This window comes from Coloeus monedula (genome assembly GCF_965178545.1).
Source record: "Coloeus monedula genome assembly, chromosome: 6".
Classification (NCBI taxonomy): Eukaryota; Metazoa; Chordata; class Aves; order Passeriformes; family Corvidae; genus Coloeus; species Coloeus monedula.
In genome coordinates, this window is record NC_138786.1 from 13,085,279 (window position 1) to 13,110,255 (window position 24,977).

The following is a 24,977-nucleotide window of genomic DNA, read 5'->3' on the forward strand; positions in this document are numbered from 1 at the left end:
CTGTGTTCCTGTCCTTTTGCTCCCATTCCATGCAAGGAAAGGCCTGATGAGAGACAGCAACTTTAAACACTTTTCAGGTGACATGCCAGTGAGGACATGCCACAAGCAGTGAAGTGGCAGTGGGAATCCACATGAAGAGCTTTATCTCTGCATAAATTGTCACATGAATAGTGGGGTATTCAAAATTTTCTAACAAGCCTCCTCTGCTGGTATCAAGCAGCAAACCATAAACAAGTAGTAAAAATAATTTACAGAGATGCTGCTGGCATTGTCTCAATACCTGTCTTTGTGTCTCACCCAGCATAGCTCGGCTGTTAACAAAAATGAATAAACCTCAGTATTCCCATTTAAATAAAAGTGTCCCCCTCACTCAACTTGAAACAGACTAGTGGTTCACTCTTAGCAGCATCTGTTCTGATCAGGAGTATACTTAGACCTGGTAAAAAAGGTCATATCATATATTTGAGAGTATACAGAAACAAAGAAGACAAAAAAGTTTTCACTCACTGCTTCTATTAAAAATAAATACAAATTTGGGGAGAATAAAAATGTATGACAACCTGGCAAAAACCCATCAAAACTAGAAGTGTCCCCCCGAGTAAAAATCTGAGTGCTGTGACCTAATTTGAGAAGTCTGTGGGTACTTTTTAAGTCAATCAGCTTCAGTTTAGTAGTGTGCCTAACAATTAAATATTCTGAGCCATGGTCTAAGGCAACACAATCACCACACAGATCAGAACTTGTTAGTCATGCCCAACAGCCCTGCAACTCAAATGCCCAGGAAATAGCACACTTGGAGCAAATCTGCCCATTTCAGTTGGAGCTGCTCACATCTGCAGGATAACATCCCAGAAAAAATGAATCTTAGTGAGAACTGCTCAGCAGACAAGAGGCGGCATTTAGGTATGAATAGTCCATTCTACATGAGTCAAGTTTGCACTTACATTTTGCTCTTTATACACAAAGAGTTTATTCTTAAAGCATCAGAGCACTCTTGGCTTGAGCCATCTTTGCTTCAAAAGCCGTACACTGAAGAAGAACAACTCCAAAGCAAATGTCTTCAGAAAACGCTTTGTGAGGGTTTGGGGATATTTTTTTTTTCCTTCCTACGGTTAGTGTCTAAGGGGAGATAATGACAGTGCAGGAAGGAAGGGACAGATGCATGAATATGTACATACACAATCTACCTCCCAAAGCATGCATGCCTCTGGAAAGAAAACCAAACTCCAGAACACTTGAGGACTCTGCGTGGGAAATGCTGCAGAATGCACAGTGGTGTACTTTTCACCTCTGCAACCATGAACACAAACCACGAAAACATGAACACTGTGTAACTGACTGCACCACTAAAATGAATATTCTAGTTTGAACGTTGCTAGTTCATGCTGGTTTTCAGCCACCAAGTAAGTGATTTCCAGAGTTGTATGTTAGAAAAATGCGAACAGATGGATGTGAGCATTGGCATCTGCCTGGTACTGTAATAATGGCACTGCACTGCAGATGGGGAAGCCACATGCCCGAGAGCCTGCCGAGCTCTTGTTCCTTAGGACAAGAGAGAACTTCATTGCTTTATATTTTTTTTAGGTTTGGGGTTTTGGGGTTTTTTAGGTAACAGAATAGAGCCCAACAGACTCTGAGGAGAAGACACACAGAACTAACAAACTCTGCTTAGGCTAGGGCTGAGAGTGAGAATAGGAAAAGGAGTCAATGTACATCAGGCAAGCAGTGAGAACATGAAGGAAGGTTTAGCTACTTACCTTTTTTCTGCATTGCTGTTCTAAGGTCTTGCTTGCTTTGCTGTTGTTGGCCACTAGCCACTTTCTCTCCATCATCTTCATCATGGCTAGACTGTCCAACAGTGAGAATCTGCACTTGACTTCCTATCTTCTGAACATCATCTTGAAAAGCAGCTGGGCCATCAATCCCTGCCAGACAGCAGCAAAAGCCTTAGTTGTCTTTGTGTCAAGAAGTTACTGAAAAGATGATTGCTCACTCATAAAAAAAGCAGCTTTTCTAGGAATCAGAGATTGGATGTTCACATTCAACAATATTCCTACACATAAAAAAGACTAAGCTAGTCTCCAAGGCAAACATTTTACTTCACATATTCCCACATACTACACTAGAGAATCTCCAGGACAGGATCAGGATTTCACTGTTGCACTCCCCAGCCCAAAGCACACCCACCCCCTGCACCAGAAACACAGAAAGCTAAGCAGAAAAGAGATATGCTAGAGAGAAATGACAAAGAGAACAGATGAAATTTTCGTAAGGGCACACAGGTGATCCAGAAACAGATGAGCCTGAGTCCCAGGTTATGCCATATCCCCAAATAAACACCACTGCTATAATGAAATACTTTAAAGCTTCAAAAACCTGGAAAATTCACAAGTAGATCAGGCAGTTTATCCAACAGCATGTTAACGAGCCTAAATACACCTTCTGAGTTAGGAAACTGCCATACAGTTAATACATCAGAGCAAAACTATAAGGAAGATATTGCATATTCCCCAGAACCTCCAGCCTCTTGAGATGCTTAAATCCCAGCCAGGCACGGTCCTGAGCAACCTGCTGTGAGCAGGGATGTGGGACTAGGCTGTGCCCAGAGGCACCTCCCAGCCTCAGCCATGCTGTGATCCTGTGGCTCCTGACCACAGCCAGAAAGAAACTATTTACCTCCTTATGGCTGTAAATCACCTCCAAAGAGAGAAAAAGAAAATAAAGTTCACTTCTTACCACAAGCGAACTTCATTTTGTTTGTTCAGGACAGCAAGGTAAAACATCAGATTGCAAATGTACTTCAGCTCTTAGTTAAGACACAGAGCTGGAATACATTACTAAATCAGCTATACAAAAATGCACTTTTGCATCAACAAAAATGGCAACGTTTTCACGTATAGATATAATAAATAGCATGAGCTGTATCCTGCTGCTGTTGTGAAATTTTTGTTAATAAGCAAGCAACATTGTAGAGAGTTAGCAAGCACTACAGAGAGCTAATTCAGTAAAGGAATTTGGTGATTTTCACACCAAACAGAGCTGAATAAACCCTGTGAGAAGGAACTTCAGGGATTGGGATATTTTTTGGACTGTGACCTGTAGCAGAAGTCTCCACGAATACCATTTCATCCTGCTTCGCCAGCAGCTGTCAACTTGCATTAAAAGACAGCTGGATTATATATTTAGCATGCTTAAATGTACTCTGCAATATCTGCTGTCACTGCCACTGCAATACAAAGCATAAATGGAGAAGAGAGTGGTCCACACCCCCAGGAACTGTGCAACCACCCAACGAGATGCAGTCTGACGCTGCAGAGGTGTTAAACTCACAGAGTTCAAGAGCACAAGGAGTTATCGATTCATCTGCATTACACAGACCCTGGCAATTTCTGCACCAAGGCTGCAAACTCTGATTTACTTGCAGCAAAGCTAACAACAACAACAACAACAACGACTAACAGCAAATAAATAATCTGTCCTTCCAACCTTGAAGGACTAGATAAAGTCCATGGAAATGGCTCTGTGACCTTGCTAGGATGACAACTGCAGAAGCAGCTCTGCATGATACAGAACAAACAGTACCATTTCCTATGCTGCAGGTACAATATGGCAGTGAAGAGAACAGCTTTTTTCTTAAAATTTATCCTAGGAGAAGCACCTCTGCAAAGGTGCTCTAGAACATACAGGTAGCTGCTCATAAAAATACCTCTGTGGTATTTTTAACAGCTTTTACAATTTTAACCATTATCATTAAAGTGCCTGCCTAAAGTTAGGTTCTTACCTTAATACTCTGAATTTCAAAAGTGTTAAGCATCCATGAGTTTAACAAATGCCTCATGAATATGATATCTAGCCCCTTATTAAGCATTAGATGATACAAACCTAATTTTGAGAACGCTTTTGGGAAGCAACAAAACACTTTAATTATTCCTCTTCAAAGCAGACATGGATCTGCAGCAAATGAAATGCCTTCGACAGCACTGGAGATTGCACTGAGGCTGCTTTTTCCAGATGCCTGCAGAACATCTGCACTCACATCCCATGCTGTCAGGAACATCGTGTGTTATTAGGAGGCAGGACAAAGGCTACACTGGCAGGTCACAGTTTTAGAGAAGACAAATCAATTTCAGTATTCTGAAGAGTGCATCACTGGTGGAGTGTGTTATTAAGCGTTATGAATGGTTCCACTGGTGAGCACATTTAAGGGAATGAAATATGTAGCAAGACAGAGAGGTTTAAAAAAAAAAAGAAGAAAAAAAAGAAAAAAAAAAAGAACCTCTGCTGCATTAGAACACTGTAGGTGGCTCATGGCAAATGCAGCACTATTTAACACTTGTGTGTGTGCGTTATCTTTGTAGCTATACATGCATGTGTAAAATGGGATTCAGTGCAGCCATACATACACATTTTCCTATATCACGAGGTATAAGTGCATCTTTTAAGCCAAAGTCCAAAAGTCAGCTTTATCACCACCTACCAAATGTCTGAAAACAACTGCAAACACTTCCAAGCTTGTGTAATCATGATATTCAAGGTGGATCTCTCCCTCTCTTTGCCTCACTGACTCCTTTTCCTCCACTTCCTAGAAGGATGGTTCTCTGTGTAATAAAACAAGCCACTCATCTATTCTGTGCTCAAGGACAGGGTCAAAAGAAGCAAAACATTTGAGTGGATTGTGCCAAAAAAGAAAGTTTTTATGGCTATGGTCAGCGTTTTTTACAGCGCTTCCCAAAATCAGGTAGGGAAAAGTCTGACAGAGATGGCCTTGAATACCTGCTAAGAAGAAAGGGGAATTTTTGAGAGGCAAATGCAAAGGAGGGCAGAGAGGAAAGAAGAAAATTGGAACAACCCTCAGAACACCAATCCCGTCAGTAAAGGCCTCTGGTGCACTTTAACACGGTCATGTCTCAGATGAAAACCAGAGGTACCAGAAATGAAAACAAAGCAATACTGGGCGGGGAAAAAAAGCATCAATAAATGAGCATTGCTGGCATTTACTTCCTATAAACTACGATTCATCAATCTCTGTATTCTCTTAACACCTAAAATCTTCTAGACAATATTTACAAATAGGCAGCACCAATCTCTTAAAAGCTGGTAATCTAAACCACTGAATGGCAAATGAGATTACAATCAGGAAAGGAACATAACACAGAAAATAAGTAATTCTGTCCCTGCTTTACAGATGAGGAGCTGCAGGATAGAGAAGTTCTTATTCTCTTTTTATAGAGCATTTAAGGCACAAGTTGATGCATGAAGCTGGGCATACTGCTCACAGACTAAGAATATGATTAAGCCCTTTGCAGATCAGACCTGGAGACCTGACCAAGGTCAGGCAGGAGGCCACTGGAAGAGAACAGGCATTTTCTGAGCTCAGTTACTGGTCTGACAAAGGAGTCATATCCACGTGGATAACACCCAAGGCTGTGGGTGAAACTGCTACTCAAGACCACTGCAGAGCAGCTCTCCCTCCAGCTGAGGGATGGCAGCACAACCCTCCAAAGAACGGCCCGCTCTGAGGTCAGGGACAGGGAATCTCGGGGAGATCTGACACCAGAACAAACAGTTTCCATCCTGTAGAGAACCTGGCTTAAAGCAAACCCTGCTGTCAATATGTTCTACCCATTTCCCAGTATATTCCTGTTCTCATGGGGGCTGTGCATCCACTGATAGGGGTTCAAGCAACTGCAAAATCACACAGGGATTTTTTTAGAGGGAAAGGGAGCAAATAGAAATTTTTTTCGAAAGGACATCTAGAGGTGATTTAGTCCAAACCTCCACCAAAAGAAGGACTGTTGCTGGCACCAGATCAGGACAGTAAAAGCAAGGACTTTGAGCACTAAGCTCTATATTTACTTTGATGAAATCTAGAAAACAGTAGCAGGAACTGTACATTCATAAATCTTTATCCTTAGGTCAAAATTACTTCCTCACAATAAAGTTCATGTGTTGCCAAAGCACAGCCTGAAAGGTTTGTCAGATCTAGAAATAACAGGACTTTTCTTGGTGGAAACTCACTTACTGTTCATCCTACCCTTTCTTTTTAGTGCCTAGGGAAGCTGAGATAAATCCGCTTTACGTGAACTTCCCTCCCCCCATCAGAAAGGAAATGCTACAGTGAGAAATGATGCTTCTTACCCAACAACTGCTGCTGCTTTCTGAGCCAGCCAGTGTTAATGTAGCTGCTTGTTACATACGAAAACGGGACAGGATGCATAAATCAAAACAGTCAGACAGGCGTGAAAGAGAGAGAAGAAACACGGAAGAAGCCAACCAAATCAAAACATGGAATAGCCACCCTGGCAGGAAAAGCTCTGTGTGTCAGAGCAGCTTGTCTGCTTCCTGACTCCCAGAAAGTCAGCAGGAAATACCCAACGTACCACTTACGTTTAAGGTACAGCATAAGAGAAAAATTTCTGCGAAAGTATTGTTTATTTTGATATTTTAAACACATCCGGGTTCCTGATTTCGCTGACAAAAAAGAAATCTTCATTTATGTTGTCCATGGCAGTTCAGAGTGGGGTTTTCCTAGAATGTACTTACATAGTCTAAGTGCAAGAGTTTTGGGAAGAAAAACCAAACCCAACCAACCACCAAGAACTTTTCCCAGAATGATTCCTGAATTTTCATATCAGATTTCACTTTGTATTAACTCCTGGCTTCATATGCTTTTCTGGGGTTTTAAAGGTTCCATTTTATCTTCCTGATTTGCCCCATTCACGGCACACAGCCAAAAAAAGCCACTTTATCCTGTATATTTATTAACTTCTTTGTAAACCTACCTTAGGGGAAAAACCCCACCAAACAAAAAACCACACACACTATGTACCTGATAAATTTTCATAAATCTCCTTTTTAAAAGAATCACCAAGGTATTTCATAGCTAAAGATGCTCTGGTTTCGTAATACTATGTAGGGTGCATACTTTTCATAGGTTCCTGCTGCAAATATTTTCACTAATTTGCATGATTTTTCTGTTGAACCACCTAGTGATGCTGTACACTGGGTTCACTGCTATCCTTAATCACCCCAATCTGCCACAAATCAAACCAGAATTTGATCCCACTATCTGCATAGGAAAAGCATTTTACATATGCATTTGTTACACTTTGAGGGTTTGGGTTTTTTTTTTTCCAATACTGAATATTATGTCAGGCAATAAACTGTGAGACCGCAGCTTTCAGAAATACCAGTTTAATGAGCTAAGCTACTAAAAAATGTCATCAATTTACTGCTGTTCCAGGCTCTGTCCCACAAAAATTATGGCTCTTTTTAAAAATAGGCACAGCACACACTGCATACTGCCATTAAGAAATACCAGTAATAATCACAGATTCAGAAAAAATTGCTGAATACCATGTTACCCATCACAGAATTACAAAGTGCACTGACATGAGCAGTTAGCTACATTCCTTCTCCTATGCCAGTGTAACCTCATTAAAGCTGATATTTCTCTTGCGTTTGTCTTTAGCACATTGTTCTGATCACAGCTTCATCACTCTTCAAGCCACTTAAAAAGGCATTACACATCTAAAACCAGAGTGCAGTCATTACACTGCAGCTTCAACAGCTACTCATGTATAATTCAACAATTTTTTTCTCTGAATTAGCTTCTTATTCATAGGATCTGGTCTAAATGTTCATTTCTCTTAAAAGACAAAGAGCTTGGCTCTGCTTAGAAAGGTAATGTTCACTATAGCTAAATACTAACAGAAACCTTTAAAATGCTATTTTAGCATGTTAAGTGCACTCACCCCTCAGCATTCATCCTGCTCATTCACAGGACATACAAAGGTTACACTCAGAGTGGAGACAAACCTGAAGCAATTGCAAAGCTAAAAGCAGAACCTAAAATTTCCCAAGATTTGCTCTAATTAACAATGATCTCCCCCCAGCAAAATCTCTTGTGCCAAAATATGGCATAAAACCCTTTCCCCTTCAGCAATTTTCATAGTTAGATCTGAAGTTATTAGCAAATCCATTCAATATCATTATAAAATATCTTTTCTTAAAATTCACATTTATTTTAAAAAGTAACTGAAAATTAATACAAGTTCCACTACAGGGTTCTGTTACCACTTGTATTTTCTTCATTCCTAAGTACAAAATTAGCTGTGTCTGTAGTGGATTTATCAGTAAAATCCCTCTGGAATTTTAAAGATGTATTTGGTTTTACTTTTACATCCAATAAAAAAATATTTTGCAGCTTTGATAAGGATGGAAGACTGGAAATCCAGTCAAAATCCTCCCAAGTTTACAACACTGTCAAAGGTAAACCAGATATTATTCTAAGGGTGAAATTATACATGAATGCACAGTTAAACACCAGTTTACATAAACAGTAGGTGAGCTCGATGAGGTGCTACGTGTATGCTCTGAACACAGTTTAACTGACTTTTATTTGCTACTAATCATCAACATGAGCTTCTGGAGAAGAGATACTCAGCATTTTCTTTAGTATAATTGATGAATAACGCCTCCACTCTCTGAAAACTTGGAACTGATGGGCAAATGCTGAAGGCCAGGGAAGAGCTCCCATAGCACAGCAGGATGAGCAATAGGAATTGCAGCAGAGGCTGAGGTTTCTGGAGCTAACAATATTAGTTCCCAACACATGGGACAGTGTCAGCACGCCAAAGGTCTCAGTCTACACAAAGTGACTTTACTTTTACTGACATAACTTGCTTTTATTAACATAGGCCGATGTTTGGCTGCCTGGGGGATTTTTCAGAAGATGTGTAAAATTAGAATGGGCATATGAGAAAAATTCTAGGTGCTACCTGCTGTGGGATAATAAAAAACTGTGCAGCTCAATATCTTCAGTTCTGAACACAGTACAGACACTGGCATGTCAAAAGAGGCATTATATGAGATAAAGCAGAGCCTCAGGGCTATGCTGCAACCATGATTTAAGTATTAGCTCACATAATGCTCCCTTACAGGTTTTCTTTTAAACCAGCAAAAGAATTTTTACTCTTCAGCAAGATGTACTTCAAAATAAAACTGACATTTGTATTTCTATGCTGGAATGTCATTACTTTTTACATTAAATGGGGAAACATTTGCTTTCTGTTCATTTATTTTGCCAACTATTTTTACATTCAGTTAATTTTACCTTTGACACACCATCTTTTCTCAAATATATGAATAGCATTTAGCTCAGGGCCAGGCTCTAAAGCCTGTATAACCTAGAGCTTCCCTTGCAGCCAGAAAAATAACAGAGAGAGAGATGCTGTAGCTTCAGATCTCAAGAATTAAGCTGCAATACGCAAAGGATTTTGCTAAGGTAGGCTCAAGTCCTGCAAAATCCCTATAGATAAGCCCCAATACTTTGACCTCAATAATTAACCTTATTAGTCATTGCTATCTTTAAAGAGACTTGTCAAGGATATACACTACTTTCTCAGTGAAGCAACAGTGGAGAAACTGTTGGACATGCACAAGACAGGAATACAGTACAGTCCAGGCAGGACAGTGTTACAGGACAGTGGCCTTACTCAAGAACTGTAAATTATTGGAAAGTTATTTCATTTCATTAGTCATTCAGCACCAAATTAAAAGTAACTGTATGTGGTACAGCAGCATCTCTTTTTCTGTGAGTGTACATATATATATATAAAATTTAAATACCAGTAAAGTTTCTCGTTACTTCTTCCACCTAGTGTATGTAGCTCAAATTGTAAATCTATTAGTGGCCTAGAAATGTCATTTCTACCTACCTTTTTGTCATTGCCAATAGTGTATTTTTTTTGTCTACCTCATCCTACACAAAGCCATTGCAGAAAATTTTTCATACAAACACCTCCCATTTGCCAGGTGGGATAGAGTAACACTGAAGTAACAACTTGAAAAGTTCCTTTGAGAATGTTATCTCAGTTTTGTTGAATTGATTTTCAAAATGTCTCTTAACCTCTAATTTTTATTATTTAAAACCTCAGTCAGAGTCTGGACAGAAGCAGCTGCAACCTAAGGCTGCTTCTCCAAACTAGATTACTTTCAGATAATCGAAAAAAGCACACTCTTCTAAGATGGTTCTCTTAACACTGCAGGCAAACACCATCATCTTCCCTTCAGAACTTTCTTTCTCCTCTTCAGCTTGAACAATCACTCTCCTTTGGAAAAGACTCCATTGACAAATTGCAGCCATTCTTGACTCCGAGGCTGTACATGCCCAGACAAGACCAAGTCACATATATTTTCCAACCTCAGAAAAATTTCAGGAAATTACTTTTAGACAGTTTTCAGATTTTCAAATAAATTATATAAAAAACAAGAAAGAGAGAATTGACAGCAAAATAATGAATTTAATATCTGACATGCAGCTGCATGCAGCTAACCTTTGTGTTTCCCTTTTTTCTCCTTTCTGGTGCTGCTACTCTGACAGCTCGCAGCTGCTGCCTTGGTTTTTTTAGTTGGTTTCGGAGCTTGGGCGTCCACTACCACCTTTACATCTTCCTGTTCAGCCTCCTGCACTGCTTCAGAGATTCAGGGTACCCCACCAAAAAAGAAAATAAACAGAGAGAGAAAAGAGAAACAGAGAGAGAGAGAGAGACGAGAGAATGAATTGAGAACTTTGTGAAGGCATAAAAGAGAAAGCAAACATAGCAGAGTTTGGTATTTCAGACAATTCATGCAGTGAGGAGAATCAAGTAAACCAGAATTTGCAAAGCTACAACAAAAATCTGAAAGTGTTAGGTTAGCTGAGATATATTTCCTTACTTTCTTCCTCCTCACAATAATATATCAACTCCTAGCTTTCAATCCAAAAGTGACATCAGAGTATTACTGTGTTACTGAGCTACTGTAGGAAGTATTTTTCCTCATAGTAAAGCTCAGCCAGAATGATCATCAACAGTGGCAGCATGAAGGCAGAAAAATTTTATTTTGACTTTGCAGCATCCATGCTTAAAGCTACATCCTAACTCTCTAAACAAGGAATCATCTGAAGGTTACTTTCAAAACACATCTTGCACAATTGTGTAACACAGCATAATGAGTAGATTTGCCATGCATTTTAGGTAAAATTACACCCAAGCTGAATTTAAAAACCCTTCCTACTTTGTAGCACACACAAATTAATTAATGCCTTGGAAGGACTCTCTACAAAATATGCATGGCATAATCTGTGAGTGTCAGCATAATTCACACTCCTTGTTTTCAAAGTAAAAAGAGGCTTTATCATTTTCCTAAAAGCATGACACACTTTGAGGTCAATATTTGAGTCTGTGAAAGCAACACACACCATAACTCTTTCCTCTGGCTAGACCAAATCTTGAAGTTAGACAAATACCACAATTGCCTTAGTAAAATGCATAAATAAACTGTCAAATTTCATACCCTGAACTGTAGGTGGGCACTAAAGAGATTTTGGAGTTGGTTGCTGGTCACTGGTAAGTGCTAAGCCCCACTGGCTTCATGTGGTGATGATGGTTTCTCTCCCTGGCACATGAGCCTTCCACCCTTTCTTTTTTCCCAAAACGAAAGTACTTTCTTTAAAAGGATAAAAAAGTCCACTAAGGATCATTACTGGAAAGAACTGGTTGCCCTAAAATTACTTTAAAAATATCCAGAAAAACTTCTTAAACGCCCAAAGGACTAAATGATTCTCAATGACGTGTGGACTGACACTATTCTCTATTATGAAGGGGAAAATTCTCCCTAAGCTTTTGGTCTGTGAAGCAACTTTCCTCTTCAGCAAATCCTTCAAGTGCATGAATAGAAATAGAAACGCCAAGGAGATTCTCAGAGGAGAAAGATGAAACAGATTTAGTCATGTCTGTGTAGACTGCAGCTCCCAAACCTGCTGCTACCCTCCCCAGCACAGCAATCTGTTAGGAGTAGCATTGCATTCACAACACAGCGGGCACCTGAGGCACTCAATAAGCTCATGCTCCTTTTCCCATTGTGCAGAGGGAGAGCTCCAGTTCTATAGAGAATATACATTCAATTATTAGAGCAGCATCTAGAAGTCCAAAGAAACAGCTTGGCACCGGCCAATTTTTCATGCCTGTCTTTGTCAAACACTAACCACAGGACTGCAATCCCTCTGCTGAGTGGAAAGGAGCACTGGAAATGAGTAGGACAAAATCAAAGGAAGGAGCGCCCAGGACGCCAGGGAAAATGGCACATAAAAGACAGTACTGGGTCCTACTTCCATGGGCATGGCAGCCTCAGACCAAGCAGGGAAGCAGAGTCCCCTCCCCACAGCCTTTCAATAGGTGTGATTTGCCAAGGCAGCACTTATGCTATATTTGTACCTCAGTCTCTCTTTAAAAACTAGGCTGTGTTCTTTTAATGTGTTTCGAAGAGGATAATCCACATTATAATTAAATTCCGTAGTTTACAAATGACCTATATTAAATGGCCAGACAGCTCTCTAAATCATTTTAAATTCTTCTCTCAGAAAAAGCACCATCTACTTGGTCCAAAGCAATGATTAATCAGCAAAGGGTGAAACTTTCTGACATTATTAATTGCAAAGTTAAAGACTTATCTTCTCTATCTTGCCAGCCACACTTTGATCTTACAAGTAAAGCCCTGAATTTTTTTGAGTTACTTTTGCCTCAAAACTTTGAGCAAGAGGTATCTGATTAAAAGTTCAGTGAGGGAGCTCCACAGGACAGAGAAGGGAATATTTCCATTGCTTTACTCTATGAGGCAGAGAACAGGATTTCAGCCCAGTAGCCACTTTGAGCATATACCTTCGCTGCTGTCTGTGGTCAATGGGCCTTTCAGACACAAGTGACAGAGGCTGCAAAATATGATTTAAATCATAAACATAATGATACTGTGCCTGGGTTCATGAAAGGAATTGGCACAGAATGTCCTAGTTCTAAAGGATACACTTCTGAGCATTACCCTTACACTTTAAGTACTTACCTCTATAATAAATCCAAATTTAATCCCAGCATGCCATCTCCACCACAAAACCACTTCATTCTTAGCTAAGGCTCATCTACTCACTCCTGGTTTCCCTGGTGTTGTCTCTGCAGACACCAAAGAAAGTTTGCTTTCTGTACCAGTTCAGGTCAGGGTAGTTGGTTATATCCTTGCATTTAGGCCCAGGCAAAGCCCTGCTCTGCCCTGCCCATAAGCACTAACCTCTCCAAACACCTGCCCACTGCAGTGTGCTGGGAAGGGGAGGTTTACACAGCACAGCAGCTCCTGTCAGCAGGCCAGCCAGGATTTGGATCCTTGCAGCCCGCAAACCTACAGGGACAGGTCTGTGAGCCTCCCCTGCTCAGTGGGTCCAGCAGGCTTGGATGTGGAACAAAGTAAAAGAATCCTGTTTTCTGTTTCCAGTGCTTTCTCCTGCCCTGGAGAGTTTGAAGAAGGACCATTTCTAAGCCCTCTGTACTCACTCTGCAGCTGGTCATTAGCATGTGCAGCTTTGAACTTCTCGAACCAGCACTCCTTCCAGGCTGCCTTTGTGGAGATGAAGCAAGTGAGAGAGGCAGTGTTTATCCCCAGCCATGTTGTCAGGGGATCAAATGTCTTCCCCTCTGCCCTTTACTGCATCTTTGGATCATTATCTAACAGACTGACAAGAATTTCCCTTCTCAGCAGGATGGAAACCTTGAGGTTAACTCTAGCCTGCATTCTCCAGAGGCTCTAGACAGTCCCATAAAACAATTCACAGTTCCCTGCAAGAAAGCCTGAATAAGAAAAATGAGATAAACTGGCTCCCTAAATAAAATTCACTGATACAACAGTATGATTATGTCCTTTGCTGGACATCAAAAAAGTTAAAAACAATGATAGGCAGCACCGGAGAATAAATAAATTAAGAACCTTAAATGTAGCTATATGGGGATGAAGTTTCAAGGACTGTCACTCAAAAATGCATTAATTTCACTAAAGGTAGATATTTAGGCAGCTTTAAAAATCCCTATTGACATTATTTTAAACTGTAAGAGACTATATTTGAAGATCTATCCCGATACTTCATATGCCCCACCCCAGATTATTAAAATCTTCACTTAAAAAACCCAGAGATTTTCCTTTTCAATACGAACTATTTGTTCATACTAGAATTTGCATTCAGACAAGAAAAAATGGAGGAGCAAGTGGTGTAGTGAGCCAGCATTCCAAACAGAAAAATCCACTGGACTCTCAGACCTGGTATTTCATTCTAGTTCAAACTTATAAATTGTAAAAAATAGTTTTGAGATAAATGCCAAGCTTACAAATAATACAGTGACATGACTTTAATTTCAGTATTATTCATCCATGTTCATTAAATCAAGAACTGACTACTAACCTCAACAGAGTATTAAAAAAACTGGTTTTTGGGAGACCGAAAGGAGCACAGATTGCAATATTAATTCAGGATCTGAGATGAAAAGAGAAGAGGAACAAACAAGAAACAGTCTGTTAACATAACACAGGTGAGCACAGAAGGGCTTTGGCAAGGCAGAGAAGGGCAGTGCCCCAGCTCTGCCTTGCCCCACCAATGGCCTGACTCAGAAAAGGGGAAACAAGAAGCCTCTCCCATGAACCAGTTCCGTGATGGACAACACTCCAGGATACAGGGATAAAGCTACGATGCACAATCAAATAAAAGGATGCAGTTTGTAACTATGTGAGTAAACTATGATGCAGACAACTCAAGTTCTTTTTCAATTCTGTAAATTACCCACATATATTTATATGAGTGAATGAAAATGAAAAATATGTCTTTCCATCTGGCCTTCACGATGAGAAGTTCACACAGGAAATTAGTTTCAAAGTAGCATGAATGAAAATGCAGATTTTTCTTGCCATTTGTATGACCATATTTCTTGATGTGAGTGCTTGTGCATTCTTATGATCTTAGAGGAAGAAAAAAAAAGTCTGTGAATCATAACTATCATAACTTACCAATCTCTATCACATAAAAATGCCATGTGCCAAAAGATGGGTGCTTTTGATCAGTACATTATGTGAAGAATGAAGTAAATGAAAAATCACACAAAAAACCATTCTAAAATTGTGCAGTCCGTCTGGAAAACACTTTAAGTACAAAGAGGCTGAACCAGACAACAAGGTGTGTGAGGCAAGTATAGGGCAAATAAGGTATAAGGCAAATATTCATTCTATTTACCAACATCCTCTCAACACTAAAAGTGTTGAGAGGATGTTACGTAAAGAAAAATAAACTACAGTTCAGTCAGGGTGTATCTTAACAACTCAATGTGAATTGGTTGTCCTTTTCTTACTCTTGCCTGAGATGCTCTTGTGTTTCACTGCAAGAATGGCTTCTGGCTTTTGTTTGTAAAGTTCTAGCCTTAGTCAACCATGCTGCTTATTTGGGCTGCTGCTCATTATTAGTTTTTTTAATCAACGTGGATTCTGAACTGGTCTATCATTTAAAAGACTGGAGTTTATCAGAAATATTCTGAAGAGGGGCAAAGCCACAATATTTTACAATGCAATGAAATATTTTTATTAGTTTTACATAGACCACACAAATAGCTAAATACAAGGACCTGAATTAGGGCAAGGACTTTGATGTGTTAGTTACTGTTTAATCACATGCAAAGATTTGATTCCTGCTTCAAAATGCTTATAATCAAAGGCATTACTCCTCCAGCTAGTAACTTACAGCCAGATTCCAGATTCCCAAACCCTTATATTGCCTATAAATTCCCTAAGGCTCCTTGCAGTTTATGCCTCTAACACTGACATGTTGACCAGGCTGATGCTGCAAACCTGAAAATACTCAGAAGTGAAATGGACTGGGTTTTTTAGGGCTCAAAAAAAAGGAACAACTGTACTGGTGCTGCTTAAAGCCATTATTAAAAGCTCATTGGTTTAAGAGTTCCTCAGAGAGAACAAGGGAAGGAATTAAATAAAAGATCCTTCTTAACCCCACGTATCTGCTGCCTAATCATCAGGAGGGGGAAAGCAAAGGAAGCATGTGAAGTGAAGAGTTGATAGCAATGAATCAGACTTTGGGAAAGCAGACAACGAATAAGGAAAACTAAAATGATCTATGAAAAACCTATGCCAGGAAGATTAAGAACAGTAAGAAATTACATAATTACTTTGTAATATTGGGGCCTTGAGGGCACAACAAGGCTTTAATTGCCCTGAAGAGCCTCCCTGAGGGCTTCCATCCACACCCTGCCCAGGGGCTTTCTTTCAGCTGAGCCCAGGACTGTGCTGTAGGTGCTGCTTCCCAGCACTGCAGCATCTCCTTTCCATCCTGACTGGCACCCTGGAGGGGCCTGGCCCCCGTTCATCCCTTGCCATGCCTGAGACTGCAGGGAATCCTGTTGGGAGCAGCCAGCTCTGCCCGCCGTGTTCACAGCCCTTTGGGATGGGGCTCTGCCTGCCAGGGCATTTCCTGTGCTGGGGGCACCCTCACCTCCAGGCTCCTCAGATTGCCTAGGACAGAAAACAGCTAAATGTGACGTAGCAACTGAAAGTAAATACACTTTAAGTGGGGCATTAAAGGAAAGAGAAGGAAGTTTCTCAAGCCATTTCCTCTCAGCTTTCCTCTCATATCGTTCAGTAAGTAAGAAGAACCACAAAAAGACCTGTGAAACATTTGCTACCCACTGCTCTCTGCTCCTTGCTGCTCGAATAGTTTGTTTATTTTGGAAATGCACTAGTGCAGTAAGGACTGCTGACAAATCAAAAAGATGCTTTAAAGATTAAGGTGAAGAGACTGTGGCTGAAATAAAGATTTCAGAATGCTTATTGGAAGTTAAGTATTTTGCCCACATGATGTTTGGAGTGCTGCCTGATCTGTCAGTATTAATAGCCCTTTGCAATGAACATTCCTTGCTATCTTCAAAAAATAAACTAATACCTTCTCATTTCAAGGTCAGTGGAATACAGGGATGGCAAGACTCTTTTGATGAACAGGCAAATATATGATTTTTTCAATGAATAGTTAACTGATGTCATCTTTTAAAGCTGACAGCTTCGGACACTCATCTGAAAACTCTCATCATTCATGGTTAATAGCAGAATGACACGTCAAATTTAACAATCCAGAGTTATGAATTGTCATCAGAAGTCTGTTTAACACACCACACAACCATTACATCTAGATGTGCTGCCAAGTGTCAAAGGAGAAAAGGAAAAAAGTCATTTTGACTTTTTACACGTGGTTAATCTAAATCGCTAAATTGGAAGTTGCAGTGAAAATTTCTCTGATACTATCTAATTGAAAACATTTTTAATTTCAAGTCTTACAGAAAAAGCCACAGCTGCAACAAAGTATGGCAATATTAATGAAAGCATATCTGGCACTCATTCAAATCTCTGCCTTCCTCAGTGCTGTGAAAAGAAAAATCACTCCCCAATGGAAATTTACCACTTTCACAGAAGTAAAATCTCTGTAAAAATGGGCTTTCAGCATTTGCATTAAATGTAATTAAATAATGTAATTAAATTGTTGCAGTAATTAGTGTATCTCTGCGTGCTATTTGGCTCCAGGAACGTTCAGTATTTGCAATCCAGATTGAAAAGAACTGTATTTGTAGCAGAATTTTGCAATGTCAAATCAGGCTAAAATATTCGTTCACGTTTTCAACAAACTTCACAAAATAAGTTAGGTAGAAATACATGAAAACAAGCAAGCAGGCGTAATTGTGACACATTACAGAATGGCAAGTAAAAGTTCAAAGAAACTTTAAACAAAAAGGTAGCAATATGTCCTTTCAAAGGACACTGAATTGAAAATAAACCAGAACACACGAAGAGAAGACAATGGAAGTGATCCCTCCTACAAAGAGGAATTAAATTTATTCCAGTGAATGAATGCCTTAGTTGTCTTTTATATAGAAATTAAATTTAATAGCATTACAAAACATTGTTATTGGTTCTTATTTGGCTATTTATAATGATGAAATAGCAATTGAGCTGTGTTTGGTACTGCAAGAGGGAGAGGCTTTATTGTAATAGTACCAACTAGAGCCATGGAATATCATAAAAGTCAGTGGAAGGATACCTATTCCTTGAAATGGCAGGCAGATAAATTTAGGGCCTAACTCTACCTACCTGATCTACAGATGCTGATGACTGTGTTACCACTGCAGCAGCTCCAGCTCAAACTAACCCCTTATGGACCAGAGTGCCAAGGAGTTTTTGTCTCAAGCTGGTCTTTTTAGCTTAATTCATCTCAGTTCCGGCAGATAACTTCGGTTTTTATTAGCTAATTAAGCCTTATGTCAACAACAAAAGGGTTTAAAAAATATATACTATATGCCAGTCATTTACAAGCTACAGCATCTGAAGACTTTTATCTGTAGGTGAAATATGGACACAAATGAGAAGAAATGTTCAGTGTGGAGACTTGTGCATGGTGGATTCTGCAGAGACACTTCCTTGCTGGAAGGGCACCCACCTCCTTAAAAGTCTCATGGCACCCAGAGGAATTGCTAGCAACACTTGGCAGAGAACATAAATACCATTTTGTCCTACAAATGTGTCACTTCTCTGACGTGAAGTCATCTAAGAAAAAAATTATGGCATTTCTGGCAATGTACAATTAGCTTAACTAGAGAAATATGCTGCTCTACTGTGTCTACACACAAGTAGCTCACCAGGCTGATGTTCTATTCCAGAACAAAAATGACCGACTTTCTACTCTGAGCTCTGGTAATTATTCTGGAATTAAATGAGTTTTTATTGCAGAGTAGAGTTGCCCATGAGGGAACCATTGCAGCAGGGATAATGGCATCAGAATAAGCAGTGGCAGTCTATGAAGGAGAATTTCCCAGCACAGCTAATGGCATCAGAATAAGCAATGGCAGTCTATGAAGGAGAATTTCCCAGCACAGCTAATGGCATCAGAATAAGCAATGGAAGTGTATGAAGGAGAATTTCCCAGCACAGCTAATGGCATCAGAATAAGCAATGGAAGTGTATGAAGGAGAATTTCCCAGCACAGAAAGCCCAGCATCTGAGAACTGCTGAGATGTTATCTCTGACCTACTTTGCTCAAAGTCCATAGAGATATCTACACACAGGCATCCAATTATTTGTTGAAATCAACAAGTACTTTTGTGCTACACAGAATTAGTACAAGTTAAAAAAGAGAGCAGAGCAGGATGATAGGTGGAAAGAAGTGTTCTTTCTGTAGCATTTGCTAGCACAGGAATTGATTTCACAAACATGCTCATCCAAGCAGTGTAGTTCATTCAGTAGAGCGTCAACTCCCATCAAAGAGTCATTCTTAACTTGGGATCAGCATGCCCATAACAGCAACAAATGAACGGAAAAGAGCAGAATAGTTCTTTAGAAACAGCCCAGCTGTCTCCTGCATCCGACACTGCCACATACAAATGTTTTCATTGAAGGGGAAAAAAATGCTAGCCCTGAAGCTCAATGCCACAGTTAAAAATGGTCATCAAACCCCAAAACCTACCATGCAAACTGGGGAACTGAAGACATTAGGCACACTCTCCGAGAAGGCCACACCAAAAAAGGACACTTCTGGAGTTCTTATAATATTTTCATAAGCAACGTGCCTAACAAAGGATTTTACAAGGCAATAAAACACTCTGCTAGGTAATTAAATTCTTCTAAGCTGGCTCTTGCAAGCCGCATGCTTTATTACAAGGAGAGCTATCCCAAGGGATTAACAAATGTCATGCTGAATACGAGAAACACTATATTTTTTTTTGCTTCTCTGAAACCTTGTGAAACATTAAAAGGGTTTGAGAGACAAATTTAGAACAAAGTGATTTAGGGAGAATAAATCCTACCTAGAGTGTTCCAGTGAATGGTGTGGTACAATATGACAGGAAGGGTCACTTTTACCTTAAGAGCAGTTAGTCTCACTTATAGTGAGAAAGTCCATTCTGGTGCAAAATTTAGCTCAGTTAGTGTGCATATATGAAATTTGTTACCATTTATGGGATGATAATGTCTTTTTCTCTGATTTGTGAAAATTAAAACCTTGACCAATGGAAAATACGGGGGGCTTAGTAAACAGCAGCATCTCTGTACTATAAGACACTACTTCTTAGAAGAGCTCTGTACCTTGGATAAACTCTTGAGTGAAAGAGGAAAAAGACAAAATTTTTATTTTGTCTGATTAAAAAATAAACAAACCAATTGTTTTTGCTAAATCAAATTTTTTGGTCAGTCTGGAAAGAAATTCAGTTTAATCTTAAAAAATTACATCCCAGACCCTGAGAAACAGACAGTAAAGAGAGAGAAATATTACTAATTTTTTTAATATTTACTAGAAAAAATATAATTAAAATAATACTAGAGTAGAAAAAATAATTCTCCATCTGAAACCACTTTTGGTATCCTATTTGCTTGCAGAAACAAGATTAAAAAGGCCCATTATTACCAAAACCTCAACATTTAAACAATACAATTTCCAGATTCTTACAGTAAATTCTGTTGCTGTAATCAACCAAAGATTTCCACTGACTGCTAACCAGGAGGAAAGACTCTGAAACCTGCATTTCTCAGAGCAGGATTTGTTAGTCCTCTAAATACCTACCTTGTTCTTGTGGAAAGATATGATCACCAAGTGAAAATAAAACAACAGGGCAGACAAAGAGTACAGCACATGCAGTAAAATTAATAGAAATTTGAACTGAATACTGGGTTAAGTTTTTGTTTGTATAAGAGTAGGATACTGGTTGGTCTTTTTTTTTTTAAGAGGTAGATTCACAAAGGCATCTTAAGATTTAATGTCTAAACCCAAAGCCAAAGTACCCTGCCACCTAACAGCATTCTCAACCAGAAAACTGCCAACTGCATTCCCAGTATCAGTGGATTTCAGCTCCTGTCCTGCAAACCCATCAATAATCAGGGAAGGAAGCCTTTTGCTATTGAAGCTTATTAATCCCTTATGAATTAAATTCAACTTAATGATCCGCAAAAGAAGAAAATTGAAAAATTGCTGTTCTCTATATATCTTGGAGGTGTTATCAACCTGGAATGATATCTGCAAGAGTCAAATTTTGGACAAGGATTACCCAAGCTGCCCCTTAGGAAATCCTGTGGAAAAGTATGCACATACCATCTTTAGGGGGCCAAAAAGCATGGGCCATATGAGGACAGAACTAAATAATGCCTGCTTTCCTTAGGATTTATTTCTGGCAATATTATTAAGGTCTTTGAAAAGAAATGGAATTATAATTTTTTTCTCCTGTGGGTATGACACCTGAAGTGTCTCTGTCCCTACTGGATCCTGTAATCTTTAATAAGAAAGTGGAGACATCGTACAAATTTGAAATGTTCTTCTCTACCTGTTTTAATGGACTTTGCAGAAGCACAGTATCTTTGAAATTATTATATTCAGTCCTAGCTGAATTTAGCTAATAGGTTTCAAATTTGTCATTACCACTGTCAGGCTTAAGCAAAATTACATGCAGAGGAATACATAGAGTGGAACCCATCAGCTTTAGTTAGTAGGAGCCAAGGTTGAAGACACTTAAATAGTCATGGCAGAAGGGACAAGCTGTCTCTTTCCCAGTTCAGCACTGAAATGACAGCTAGCTACCTTGCTCCCTCCTGTTAGGCTACAATCACAAGTTCTGATGGTTTTATCCCCAAACACAAATAAAGGATATCAATTATTTACTAAAATATGCAAGACAAGAGCCTTTGTTCTCATGAGCATAAAATGAACGGGGAGAGCACCACACTAGGACTCTCAGCAAATACACCTGCAAGAGGTGACACTCTGTACCATGATATATGGTGCTGCTGTTGCTGTTGAGATAGGATTCAACCAGCGGGGCCTGCTCCTCTGAATGTTTCGTCCGGCGCGTCCGTGCCCGACTGTCCACGTTGGACTGAACCATCAGTGGCTCCTGGCGCTTCTTTTTCTGCTTCTGTTCTAGCAGTGCTCTCTGGAGAAAACACAGAGAAAAGCATCTGTTACTGGCCTCCAAACAGCAGCAACCTACGATGGCAAACAATGGTCAACTTTGCACCTTCCCCAGCAGTTGGCAAGCTGGATATTGGGATGTCGGGTTATACGAAATCTTTCCAAAAAACTACAACCAACCCACTGCTGAAACACCTTCTGCTGAAAACAGCCAATAATTAAAATACATTGTTCTGAGCAGCCTACCAGCTGTCAGAGCTTGCTTGGAAATAACCTTTGGGAAAACAACAGTGTGAGAAAACTGGCTGTGAAGCAATGGGAGGGTAAGCAAGGGCATGAGGCAGAGATGCCAATTTCAGTTTCTGTAAATTAAAAGCAGGTAATTGCAAACTAGAATCGAGTGATAATACTGGACATGAGCCTAATTTAACAGCTATAATAGGTGAACTTTAATTAAGGACTTAAATTTCTTAGCTAGACCTGCTGAAAACCAAAACCTTCAGCATCCATAGGGACCTTATTTGAGCCCTCTTCTTCAACCTCGGAGAACTGAACTGTTAATTTTACTTATCCTTTACCCTACCATTTCCTTGCTTCTGTACAGCGATATTTTAGCTTCTAGAAAGGAGATGCAATAAAACTGAAGAATAAAAATGGAGGTGAATTCTTTCAGCTCCGTAAGTTGTGTTAACACTTCAACATGACTCCAACATAATCAGAATTAAGTACAGGATTATGGCATAAATAGAAAGTACTTGAATTTGAAAATGAGATGCTGGTAAACATGCAAGCTGATAAAATAGTGGGAATAGAAAAGGATAAAATTAAACTCACAAGGTTTAACTATAAAAATGACATTTTTTGAGAAGGGGACCACAGAAATCAAAGTAAAAGCAGAAACCTCAACTCCCATTAAAACTTGATGACACAATTCCCTCAGATTTCATGCAAGAGGCTCTGACTCCCTTGTACAAGTCACGTAGGAATACAGTCAGAAAATAGGCAACACAGCACACAGTGCCACTAGGTTACAGCAACAAGGGCTAAATCCACTGAACAAAAACTTTGTGGTTAACCTCTGTTGGCTGGTGTGACTGTTCCATCAGTGGGGTTACAAATACATTGTACATCAGCTTAAAACGAGTCCAAGGCAGTGGGAATCCCTCAAACCACAGTCAGAAGACAAATTTTAATGGAAGCCAGACTTCTGAGTTAAGTTCAGCCTCCACAGATCTCTACTTTGCATCCCCCAAACAGAGGATGCAATTTTCTATCAATTATCAGTGTTTTCATTACTCCAGGACTCAGACTTTAGGGAGCAAGAAGGTCTTCCTCCATGATCTTACCTGTCTGTCAAGCTTCTGCTGACGCAGGCTGCTCCCCTCATCATCCAGAACACTGCAAAGACAAAGAGTACATAATTTATCACTCAAAACAACACCTAACAGCACCCAGTGGAGGAAACTCTCACAGGAGTTATCCATACAAAACTCCCACTATGTTCCATGGAAATTTGCCTGCCCTAAACTGAAAAACTTGGCCCCAGGGGATTTAAATGCAGTCCATGAAAAAATCAAAAAACTCTGGCTCACATAAACTTCAACAAAAAATATATATTCAGACAGTTCACAAAGAAATGCAAAATCCACTGTCTACAGCTTGGTTTCCTTTCCATTCTTTTCTAAGGCAAACCACCAATGTATACAGCACTGAAATTGAAAATTTGCATATAAAGCCTGGAAAAAGGGAGGAATGTAAGTGAACTGCTTAGCAACTCAGCAGTATTTAAAATTATGTTAGGAAAATTACCCGCCTAATCTTTCGCACACTGAAAACCATAATTTATTCCTGAATATCTGAAAAGTCACACTTATTGCCACACACTTCAGCGCTTCGAGGCTGGCAAGATAAACAGCACTGCTCAGTGCCATATTTCTCTCTACTAATTGTTGCTAGTTGGCAGATTAGCTCCTGTGCATTCAATCATTTTCATTAATTAGATATTAAAGACTGGTATTGAAATCAGAAAGCTATTTTTGCGAAGTATTTTATCAAACTACTGACTAGGCTTTGTTTTTCTGCAGAACAAAGGTCTCTATTGTAAAAACACTATGGTTAAACATTGAACACAGATAATTGAATCTTTTAAAGAGTAATATGTCATCTACAAGGAAAATAGTGCTATAGAACAAAAACAATAGCCTCTTAGGAGGAAAAATCATTTTCTCTTACAATACACTTTTATAAAATGTCAGCCCCTTCTCTTACAATTACTCTTAACAATCAAAAAGAAAAAAAAAAGATCCAGGACAAACAGACCTGGATTCTGACCTACATACAAATCAACAGTAGTGCAGTGGAAATTGCATAAAAAAAAGTGAATGCCATGTATTAAAACACAGTCTTTAGGAGACAGTAACATTATAGTAGAGTTAGACAGAACAGCTAATAAAGGCATGCAGAATGCCACCTTTCCAATGCCAGCATTATGAAAGACCTATAATTAAGCATTACTGGTAGCATCAGCCTTTTACAATTTTTCTTAGGTGGTATGCTACAAAAAGCTGATGTTCCACGAATTGAAACTGTGCTGTTCAACCACCTCAGGTATGAAATTACCATCTCTTGTAGAAGCCATGTATTACAGAGAGTCCACAAAAAAGATTAAAGAAAAAAAAAAACCCTCCCACTCATCAAAATGTCCTACTTTGCACCAAGAATTCTTCATCTTAAAAATTACAGAAGTTATAAAAGGAAGACACACATTCCTCCCTGGTATACAATATCAGGTTTGCAGAAGAGTGTTTCACTACAACTGCACCAGTCTAAGCTGCACTGCTAGAAAGTAAAACTACCCTGATGGAGATTTTCAGCCAAACAATTGAGTAAAAGATGCCTAAGTGTAAAGTTTCAGGCTCAATGGCCTGAACAAATCCTCCTCGTTTCAGACAATGCTGGAAAAAGAGCCCAAACCATGTAACAATGCTAATACAGACCCCAAGATCTGCAGAGGCAGCAATGCATATACCATCCTAGCATCCATTTCCCGGCATGACACACTGCACAGAACAAGGGGGCAGGAAAATGTCCTGTGTCCTGCATGGGAAGCCACAACAAGGCAAATTCAGGTTCAGGCACAGCTCCTTCATGTCTCTTAAATGCCTAACCTTAGCATGGTAAACATGGC

General features: G+C 39.5%; 1 protein-coding gene across 1 annotated transcript in view; it reads right to left on the reverse strand.

Moving 5' to 3' along the window:
- Nucleotides 1–24,977, reverse strand: part of TUB (TUB bipartite transcription factor) — a gene marked incomplete at both ends in the record, with an annotated part of 133,679 nt that overhangs the window by 12,529 nt on the left and 96,173 nt on the right. The window contains 4 exons of the mRNA XM_082283328.1: nt 1,758–1,925; nt 10,338–10,475; nt 21,650–21,812; nt 23,137–23,188. Coding sequence (XP_082139454.1) covers nt 1,758–1,925; nt 10,338–10,475; nt 21,650–21,812; nt 23,137–23,188 — 521 coding nt within the window. The remainder of the gene's footprint in view (nt 1–1,757; nt 1,926–10,337; nt 10,476–21,649; nt 21,813–23,136; nt 23,189–24,977) is intronic.